At 40.2% G+C, this 10,877-nt stretch overlaps 1 protein-coding gene across 1 annotated transcript; it reads left to right on the plus strand.

Moving 5' to 3' along the window:
- The first annotated feature begins 2,388 nt into the window (after positions 1-2,388).
- Positions 2,389-3,562, plus strand: LOC150075738 (uncharacterized). The gene has a single exon (XM_090387856.1). It carries the CDS (start codon positions 2,873-2,875, stop codon positions 3,560-3,562), a length of 690 nt encoding a protein of 229 aa, XP_090243982.1. The 5' UTR covers positions 2,389-2,872.
- The last annotated feature ends 7,315 nt before the right edge of the window (positions 3,563-10,877 follow it).

Consider the following 10,877-nt stretch of genomic DNA (forward strand, 5'->3'; position numbering starts at 1 on the left):
ATATTGTCAGGGTATACTGCTGCAACATGTTCTAGACAAAGAAGTGACAACTGAAGTTTAATATTGACCAATGCTTCATACGGGTACCAGTACTCCCAGGTTAACCTACCAACTGTGTGATACCACACCCAAATGGAAAGAAATGAAAAAGACCTCGGGTAACTATGCAGCTAAATTTGAAGTTCTCTGATCAGTGCTCTCAAGCTGCCAGAACAGCTCATATGGTTTTGTCAATGACATAAAGGAATTTTTCCAGTATAAATAAAGAGGTGATTATTCCATTGTATACGGCAAAAATTGGGCCGAATCTTGAGTACTGCATACAGGTATGGAAGCCTCATTTTAGGAAGAAGCGAGTTGCTTGAGGAACAAGTCCTCTCTGCACTTTTTCCAGCAACAAGATTGATGAGGGGCAAAAAAAAGGGTAATCTTACCGTTAAAGCCAGTTTTGCAAATTGCAGTGTCTAGAGACTAGGCAACAGCGAGAAGATCGTTTAAGGACTTGAATGGGTTGAGTAAAGAACTCTTTATTATATACAGAAGGCACATTGCTGTATACTACTCCCTTCACGGCTACAAGCTAGGGTGGTCCTTGGTGCAGGGGGAAGCCGAAATTTCCATATGGCCCACTTCAATAGCCAGAATTCCCCCGCGAAAATCCGTCTAAGGTGGGTCGTAGCAGTTGAAGTCGAGACTTCGGCACCATAGCACCATAGAGCATGACCGGATAAACACATGTCTTCATATATCTACACCCAACAGCCTGGTCATGGACGTGCATAAGTTGTTGTTTAATCATCCACCAGACTTTATTTGCATGTAGTCTATGTGCGCAGAAATAAGAGCTTTTGAGCAAAAATAACGCCCAGATCTGTATGTTGTTGGACAGCAGAAATCGCAGATCCTCTTAAATTGGGTTGCACTGTTGTTGGGCTCCGTTTGAGCGAGAAAGTCAACTGTTTTGACTTCTGAGGATTGATGTGAAGTCCAAAACCGGAGAAGAAGGTCTCAATGTTTCGGATTTTCTGAAGGATTAAGGCATTGATGCATTTAACAGTGTCTCCAGGGCTGATGGGAGTAAACAGTTTTATGTAATCAGCAAAGATGATTCGGCCTCTCACGAACGGCACGAGAACAGCTGAGAAAAAGATTCCGGACAGGACCCCGCCTTGTTGGACTCCAGCTGTAATAGTCCTGGTGTAACGCAGATTGCCATTCCGAAAAATAATGATCCTGTTCTCAAACCTTGTCTGAATAAACCAGAGCACTTCTCCACCAATGAGGCAATGCTCATGTATTACCTCATTGGTGGAGAAGTAATAACGCGTGAACGGATATGGAATCAAGTGCTGATGATGATTCCTTGCCAACGCTTGAACGGATATGGAATGAAATGCTGATGATAAGCACAATGTTGATGGCATTCTCCCTCGTGCTCAGACTATAAGAGGCGTAAATTCAAATTGAAAATTTCAGGTCAGAAAGATTATGTGCGTAAATTTGCCATCAGCCAGAGGGTGGTCGATTGTTGTAAGAAACTTCCATCTGGTGTTGGAGGTGCGTAGTTTGAACAAATTCAAGGAAGAAGTAAATACGCATTAATAAAACCATGTTTAACCGCACATTTACTGCCTTGCACGCTTATTTTACTTAGTTTAGTTACTGAAAATCTTTATAAAAATATTTTAACTAATTCGCATTTTGTTACAGACTGATGTGTAGTCCTTGTCTTTTACATTTTTGTGAATTTGTACAAGAGATCAAGTGCGATTAGCCATACATCTTCCCTTGTCTTTGGTTGCAAAATCGTTAATATAAAATTTATCAGTAATCGACGCCATCTTTCTTTGGAGCGTGTTCTCATTGCAGGCGAAGAAAAACCATCCGAGTCGAAAGAATTAATCGATTGTTTTGTGGCAAATAGGCATCGCTTTCGTAGTCATGAGAGTGGGAGGATCGCCAAGCTATATTTAGGTGTTAAGAAAAATTAAAGGCGTAAGAAGGATGAGAATAAAAAATTATTGAGAAATGTTCATAATATCGCTTGTTCATAATATTTCTGCGGAGATGCAGTCGGCTTGACAGAGAAGAGAAGAGAAGATAATTTATATGATGCAAGTGTCCCCTTAATTAGTTACACGAATATGCCCCTGCGTGTCTCTTTCTACTACTACAGATTGCATACACAACGAACCTCTCCATCCTCCGCAACTTTGGACTTTTCCCCGGCTTTCAAAGGAGAAATGTGAGAAGATACGTTCAGAATCCCGCGCGCACTGCCGCCACCTCATATTGGCAGCTATAAATAAATGGCGGGGGATGTCACTTGCCTTATTGGTGCTCGTCACGTGACACTCGAAGAGAGACGACTGAGGTGTGATGTTTGTAGTCGGCTATCGAGTAGGGAGTGCGCACATAATTCCAAACGACTTTGTGTTCACTGGAGAATTCTGAGGGGGTTTTTGTTGCCCTCCATACCCCTCTAGCTACTGTGAGTGTGCAGAAGACGTCGACGTTCAACAGGTGAGCCCGTTTCAATCTCTCGCTTTACAGCACAGTCACTCTCGATTCCCCGACTGCTTGAATGCGGCCGATACATGGCGGTGTCTTCGCTGTAGCAGACTGATCTGTCGGAATAAGCGGGGTTAAAAAGGGAAATGTTACGAAAGATGTGCGAAAAACTTTTCACGGCCGTTATTCGTGGTTTAGACAAATGACAATAGAGACTTTGGCCATTGAAAGACTGTCAAAAAAAGTTTGAAAACTCTTCTAGCTCTCACCACCAGTTTGTGCTGTTGTCTGTTATTGAAGCAACAACGTTTTTGGTTTTGGGAAAAAGAAAATAGTTAAAGAGGACTAGATACAATCCGATATGGCCCAGAGTGCGGAAGAAAAACAGCCTATTACTGAGGTCCGAGAAGATGGGATGAATGGATGTGGCGTGGCATTAAAAAAGCCAAATGATGCCCCTAATGACAACGAAAACGATAAGAAGCAATCCCGGATTCACCTGCATCCCGTGATCCAAGCAATGTATAGCACCTCATCGACAGGAGAGGATGCCATAGTGAGAGTTCCCGGGAGCCGCCTTCTAGCCATCATCCTGCGCCTCAGAGTGACTCAAATTGTGGCCGGAATCGTGATCATCCTCCTGGGTGCTGTGGCATGTTTAGAGCCTTCCACCAGATATACACTCGTGCTCGGTATTCCAATAGGAGTGCTAATCGTGGCAATTGCAGTGATTCACATCCATGCCCATCGCAGGAGGTTCTTTATGAATGTCATGAACAACCCTGGCGTAGCCACCAGCAGTCTTATTTGGGCTACACCACTTTCAGAAACTCGCATGGGAACTTTTCTCACATTTCTTCCCACCTTGACCTGTAACTTAGCGTCTATGCCTCTCGTGGGACTCTCCTGCTTGGCCATGTTCAACCAGGAGACCAACAGTGTGATACTGGGAGCTTGCATCGCCACCTGTTCTGGGGTTGTGATGATTACCGACGCTACAGTTTGGCTTATTCGATGGCGCTCATCCAGAAAGGCTTCTGAACAGGAATGAGAATAGGAATTCTTTTGAATCTTGGGCAATGATATCGAGTAATAAGCTTTAAAGAGATGTTTTCCAAGTCTTTCAGATTTTAAGGTTTTTCTCCAATGACGTATCTACATATTTTGAGTTGTTTTGTAATTTAGGTGTTACTATATTTGCCCTTTACAAAAAAAAATGTAAATATTGCATAAAAAGTCATTGAATATCTCTTCACAAGCATATTTTGCGATGCACATAATTTGGGGACAGTTAAGCACAATTTCTCAATAAGTGTTTCTTTTATTCTGAATATAATTCCTTTTTTTTTTATTTCCCGTTTAGGCCTCTGGCTGTTTGTAATATAGGCTTAACACGTTAGAAGGATTATTGGCGCATTTGTCCCCTAAATTGTTACAAATTCTTTGTCCAAAGATTTCGTAGGAAGAATCATAACTATTTGGCTATTACATAACTTCGGAATATTACAACATTAATATCTCTGGATGTAATAAAAATTGTAAACTAAAACTGGTGATGAATAATGGTTTAACGCAATGCTCTCCCCTGGTGAGGGAAAAAGGAATTAATGAGGTTCCAAACAATATTTATTAAACACGGACAACGTGTCACCTCCCTTTTTGTACAAAATCAGCATTGTATTCCAGTGTTTATATAAAGTAATGCATGCTAAAATCAACGAAAACATTTGTGATAATTGTATTTCGAATTTTGTAATTCTTTAGCTTGTATGGGAACTGAATATGTAGAAGAATAGAGCTTTACGCGTCCTTTTAAATTAATAGCACATAACCTGGTACGTTGTATTATATGCGTATGCGTATAAAAGGGTGATTAAAAAAAGTCCGGTAACCAAAACTTTTCTTTATTGCGTAAGACAGAACACTTAATAAGAAATGTTGTTTTTAGAACGAGAAATGTTGGTTAAAACTTGCAACAGGAATATGGATCATAATTAGCTTCGAAAATGTCAGCTCCCTGCGTCCACACTCATTTAACTCAGCGAAATTCATTGAGAATCAAAATAAAGCCGCATTACTGACTTTCTAATAAGGTTAGTGTGATGTCTCTCCTTAAAGTTCCTCCAGTGAATTTGGATTCTTTTCAAAAGTTGTAGTACGGTTTTAGGAGCATCAGCGACTAAGGTCATATTGCTCCGTGTATATCGTCTGTAAATTGCGTGTGTTCTGAGGTCGATTTTCTGTTTGCTAGACTAAAACCCGAGTTTCCGGGAGGAAAAACCATGCTACCTTCTTCTGAGACCAACTCAGACTAATTCAGCCACGTTGCGAAAAAGGCCCATAAAAATTCCTCCCATTTTCAGAAGTATAGTCCTTAAGGTAACCCCACAGGAGGTTTATCTGATGAACTCAGATAAGAAAGTCAAGTCTTTCAAACTTACAAGAGCCCAGGAAGGGAGTTAAAAGTGACCCAGGAAGAAAAAGACTGGGCGGTTACAATTCAATCACACATGAATTTGTGCATGCACTGTAAACAGACGGCTAGGCACATGGTGTCGTGTTTATGATATATATAGGGCATTCACAATTAGGGAAAATGATGTTATTGATCCGATGGTCAGACCGCATTTGAAATATTCTGTTCAGGTCTGGAGGCCACACTCAGAGAAAAAGGAATTTCGGGCAAAAGAGAGAACCAGAGGACATAAATACAAAGTTTTGGAAAGGAACAGAAGGCGTTTCTCATGAAGGTTACTTTATTATTATTATTATTATTATTATTATTATTAGCCAAATGGTGCAAGGAAGCCCTGGGCTTATGCTGCACGGCCAAAAATAAAATTTCCCTATTACCCTAAGAGAGAGAGAGAGAGAGAGAGAGAGAGAGAGAGAGGTAGAAAGGAATCACCAAGAAACGGAAGAATGATGATATCCAGCTCAGGACCCTGGGTGTGCCAAGGCCATACTCACCAGATGTGAGCCCCTGGGGGTAAAATAATAATAATAATAACATTCTCTTTTCGGTTTGTCTGTTTTTCAATTCGAAAAAATAAAATAAAACGGTCTTTCTAAAAAAAAAAAAAACTTTTATCCGTGTGAAAAAACCCGACTACGCCAACCAGAATGTGAAAAAGTTCCTCTGCTTTTTAATGTAATGGGGATTAAAACCGAGGCCATTTCCACACGATGTTGTAAGGACCTATCCTTACAAATATTTAATAAAGTTTCTTTATATTAGGAAGTTAATTGTAGTTTAAACAGTCAGCCCTCAGTTCAAATACCGTGTGTTAGGGAATATGGAATTTGAAAGTTTATTTCAGACACCCCAGCTTTAAACGTATCTCTTGTTGGAAAGAAAAAAGACTCCTTAAGTGAGCCATTAATTGTAATGGACCGAAACTAATCCCTATAGGAAAAGGGGCAAACACTCAATAGAAAGGGCACTGGGTACGGAAGTGCACTCTTAAAAATTTCATGGTGCGTCAAATGGCAGGTGTAGGGGCGACGTAGTAGTGGTGGGGGTGTGAGGTCACAAGGAAGATCTGGAAACTTCTTAGCTTTCGGACAGCGTATCGTAATAGTTGGAACGAATTGCGTGCAACTGAGATCGGGATTGATAATTTGGTGAAGTTCAAAGGACAACTTAATAAAAAAACAACAAAAAAAAAACTGTCATATTAGTAACGCCCAAGGCCGAACTTATGAGTTGATGTGTAATGTGTCCACAAATTTCGTGTGTTTCTCTGGTCGATTTGCCCGTTTTATTGGACTTAAAACTCTAGTTATTAAGGGAAAACAACCCTTGCTGTTCACGCCTGAGACCGACTAACTGAGCCACGCAGTGAAAAAAGCCTAAACTTCTCGCATCATTGAGGGAATTCAAACCTGAGCCTTTTACACCTGGTATGTGGAGGACGGTGACTATAAATACTGTGCTACACGCCCAGACAACAGAACTGAATAACAGTTTTTGGCAACGGGGAAGATATAAATGATAAATTTTTTTTCTTTGGGCAGATGCAGAAAAATCCGCGTCTTTACATCGTTTATTCATTATAATACTAATACCAACGCGATCTCCCACACTGAGGTCCATAGAAATTAGTCCGCGCGCACTGACACCGGACTAATTTCTGTGGACCCTCCAACAGCTGATCCTCTGTGGCAGTTTTATTCCTCTTTTGGAATAAAACTGCCACAGAGGATCAGTAAAATCTGGGTGCGAAATTCGAACCCAGATCACAAAGATCTGGGTTCGAATTTCGTTGACAGCTGGAAGAATTTTGAAAGCCCTAATCAATCGAGGCCTAGTTAGTCACCCCGGCTTTTTCAGCCCACCAACATTCAATTCGGTCCTCGAACGAGCTTCTACTGACATAATATGCAATGGCGCAACAGAGCCTAAATTTCTGATGCAATTAAAACCCAACAACAACAACAAGTTAAATGTGTTCTGGAATCAATGTATTTGATCTTTCGCTTTTAAATTAGCACAGTTCATGAAATCGTTACCCAATGGTACTAAAATGTCTGATATTTTGTCCAGAAACATTTATTGCTTATTCCTAAGTTACAGAAAAGTAGCTTAGGAATCCAAACAGCGAGATATATTGTGCCACCTGCTACAAAACTTTTAATCTGCAGTTCTCGTATTCTCAAAATTCTATTTTATGGGAATGTCTTGTGTCGTACGCAATAAATAGAACTTCGGGTTTCCTGAGTTTTGAATCACTTTGTACATTCCTAAAACTCTAACATGTTATCATATTTTGAATAATTTTTTAAACCTTAATGATACTATAAATGTCTTCTGTGAAGTACTGCATTTGTAACGAAAACTTAATAAAATCGAAATTGTAAATAGCAAGATATAATAAAAATATTTGCGGCATTGATACATTTTTTGTGGTTCGCACAAATAGCATGCCATCATATTGCTACAAAAGACGCTCTCTTCTAATTGAGGAAAGGAGCGCCAGACAAAAATTGTTATTGCAAATGAGCTTTTAATTTGGCATAAATCCTTTTCTTTATAATACTGACTATTCCTTTAAAAGAAGGTTTTCCTTGGAAGCGCATTTTTATTATCTGTATTTACCTCACCTCATAGTGACTGTTTATGGCAGTCCACTCCTGAATGGCACAGTTTTATTTCTTTATATACTTGCAGGAGAGCTACTAGAAACGACTGTGGCTTGAGTCACTGCACATATCTGGTTGTCATAGCGTTTTTAATCGCAATAGAGTCGGACAGCTACACCCAATCGTGGAGTATGTAGTGTTACAGCATGACAAACGCTGGCACTCAGTCCACGTATGCACCCAGCATCTACCACAGTCACCTAGTTCTACACTGTGATGCTTTAGCATTCGTACATTCTCACTCAACACGACCAATCGTTCTTTTTATGAATACCCCAAACACGAGAGGTATCAGAACCTATAGTACTTAAAACCGTGCATAGGTTGAAGGTTGAGAAGTTGAAAGAAGATGCTTGTCGCAATTTTTCAGGAAATAATTATGAAGGAAGTTGACTGATAAATGAGGAAGAAGAAAAGTTGGTTCTGTGAGTTTGAAGTTGGACAGTAAAAAGGTGGCTGGTTGCGACACGTTCGGATTGTTTTGGAAGAGAGAGCGATAATTATAAAAGGTAATTCAGAAGAACAATTCAAGAAGACAGAGTGGAGAGATTCTGTTATAGATGAGTCATTAATTATTATAACTACCCTCTTTTGAATGGAATCTAGAAGACCGAGAGGTTATGGGAGCACCGCCTCAGATGTGGGAAAAAATATTCCATGGTAGGGCGGATTTGAGATATATTTGTACAGAATGAACAACTATTTGAGAGAAAATTAACGCCGAGAGCGAAAGAGAAACCCCAATTTTTTAGATGCAGAGGAAGCCATATGTGTAATGTGCTTGTGGAAGCCAGATTAGAAGTCAAAGTAATCCCTAAGAGAGAGAGAGATGTGATCTTCTCTACATCTTTGAATGTCATCGAAGATAAGCAGAATAATCCTTTTTGCGAGATTTAAGACAGAACTGAGTTTTATAAGGTTAAAGTTATCTTTGAGCCTCTAGACCTGGACATCAGCATTTAAGGAAATGATAGTGGATATTCGAGAAGTTGAAGCTGTTTGTGCAGGACAAATTTTTTCCATCTGAAAGGTGGAATGTGCTGTCGTCAGCAAATCTATGGATAGGATTTCCAGTCAATGGAGGAAGATCATTAATATACAAGAAGAAAAGAGTGGGGGAGAGAACTGAACCTTGCGTACACCTGCATTAGTGAAGAAGTTACAAGACAGAGCCATCTACCATCACCGGCAGTGAGCGGTAACAGGATACCCAATTACAAAAATTAGTTGGAAAACCTTAAGATGGGATCTTATTTAGAAGACTTTTATGACAAACATGATCAAAAGCCTTTGAAGTGTCAAGAGCAACTGCTTGAGTTTCGCCAAACTTTCCCACAGAATTTGTTCATAGATGAGTAACGTAAGCCAGTATATAACAAATGAATCACTGACGGCACTGACGGAATCCATACTGGAGATCATTGATCAGAATGGAAGGTTTCTAGATAGTTGACGGTTAATAGGTTTCGATATTATTTTGGAAAGAGCAGAAGCAAGCGCATTTGGACAATAATTAGATGGAGGGATATATCACCCTTTTTAGTAACTGGCTGGATAAGAGGAAATTTTCAAGAAGAAGGGGAAACCAAGTGAAAAAAATGCGAAACAGAACAGCAGTAAGCTCCGGAGGAAAGGTTTGAGAACTGGTAGTAGTAGTAGTAGTAGTAGAGGTAGTGGCATGTGATGCAAGAAAGCAAGTGTATGAGCTTATGCAGCATCAGCCAAAAAAAAAAAAAAAAAAAAAAAAAAAAAAAAATATCACACCATTCCCTCCAAATGCCTGTCCAGTTCCTCCTTAAATTTATTCAACCTATCAACTTCCACAACGACAGATGGAAGTTTGTTCCAGCAATTAACCACCCACTGGCTAAAGGCAAATTTCCGCACATCTATTCTACATCTGTCTTTTCTTAATTTGAATTTATGCCCCCTTAGGTTCGTAATCTGAACAAGTGGAAGGATCCCATCAGAATTCAGCGTGCTCAACCCATTCAAGGCCTTATATACCTCAATCAGATCACCGCGCAGGTGCCTAGTCTCCAGCCACTGCAATTTGCAGAACTTAAGCCTCTCTTGGTAAGAGGATCCCTTCATTCCCCTCACCAATCTTGTTGCCCTTCTCTGTACACGCTCAAGTAAATCCACATCCTTCCTAAAATGAGGCCTCCAGACCTGTACGGAGTATTCAAGGCGTGGCCTGACCATTGCCTTATACAGAGGGACAATCACCTCCTTCTCCCTTCTAGCAAAATTCCTATATATCATTGACAAAACCCCATGACCTGCCTGGCAGCCTGCCTGCATTGCTCAGAGAACATCATATCTGACTGCACAATTACTCCCAGGTCTTTTTCATTTTCTACCACCTTAAGTGTAGTACCACACAGTTGGTACGTTTCTCTGGGGTTATTTCTACCCATATGCAGTACTTTGCATTTGTCAAGGTTAAACTTCAGTTGCCACTTCTTAGCCCATCTGCCCAAATTATCTAGATCCTGTTGCAGTAGCACACTGCCATTACTGTCATTAACAACCCTGCCAACCTTTGTATCATCTGCAGACTTCGACATTAAGCCTGATATACCTTCATCAATATCATTGATAAATATACAAAACAACAGTGGACCTAACACCGAACCCTGTGGGACTCCACTAATAACATTAGTCCAAGAAGAGCAGCACCCATTGATTACCACCCTCTGTCTTCTCCCATTCAACCATCCTTTTATCCATTGTAGCAACTTACCCTTAATACCATTCTGCTCCAATTTGTACAATAGTCTTCCATGCGCAACAGTGTCAAAAGCTTTCCTGAAATCCAAATATATGATATCAAAATTATTTTTTGCATCCAGTTCCTTTGTAACCACATCATAATATCCTATCAAATTTGTCAGACAAGACTTTCCCTTAGCAAACCCATGCTGTGTCTGAATTATTGCTGAAGTCTTGTCTAGATGATCCTGCAATGCATCTTTAACCAGTGACTCCATTATTTTACCCGGAACAGAAGTTAAACTAACTGGTCTGTAATTACTCGTGTCACACTTCGATCCCGCTTTGTGAATTGGTGATACATTTGCACATCTCCAGTCCGTGGGAACCTCCCCTGAGTCCATGGATGCTCTCATAATTATGGCTAAGGGTTTGCTTAGTTGCTTTGCTGTCTCCTTTAATATAACTGGATAGATCCCATCCATCCCAGGTGCCTTTCTTATGTTTAA

This window comes from Mastigoproctus giganteus, chromosome 13 (assembly GCF_048544385.1).
Source record: "Mastigoproctus giganteus isolate SK-2022 chromosome 13, ASM4854438v1, whole genome shotgun sequence".
Taxonomy (NCBI): Eukaryota; Metazoa; Arthropoda; class Arachnida; order Uropygi; family Thelyphonidae; genus Mastigoproctus; species Mastigoproctus giganteus.

What these genes read in the sequence shown, in the direction of transcription:
- LOC150075738 (XM_090387856.1), top strand. Translation starts at nt 2,873, where the DNA reads ATGGCCCAGAGTGCGGAAGAAAAACAGCCTATTACTGAGGTCCGAGAA.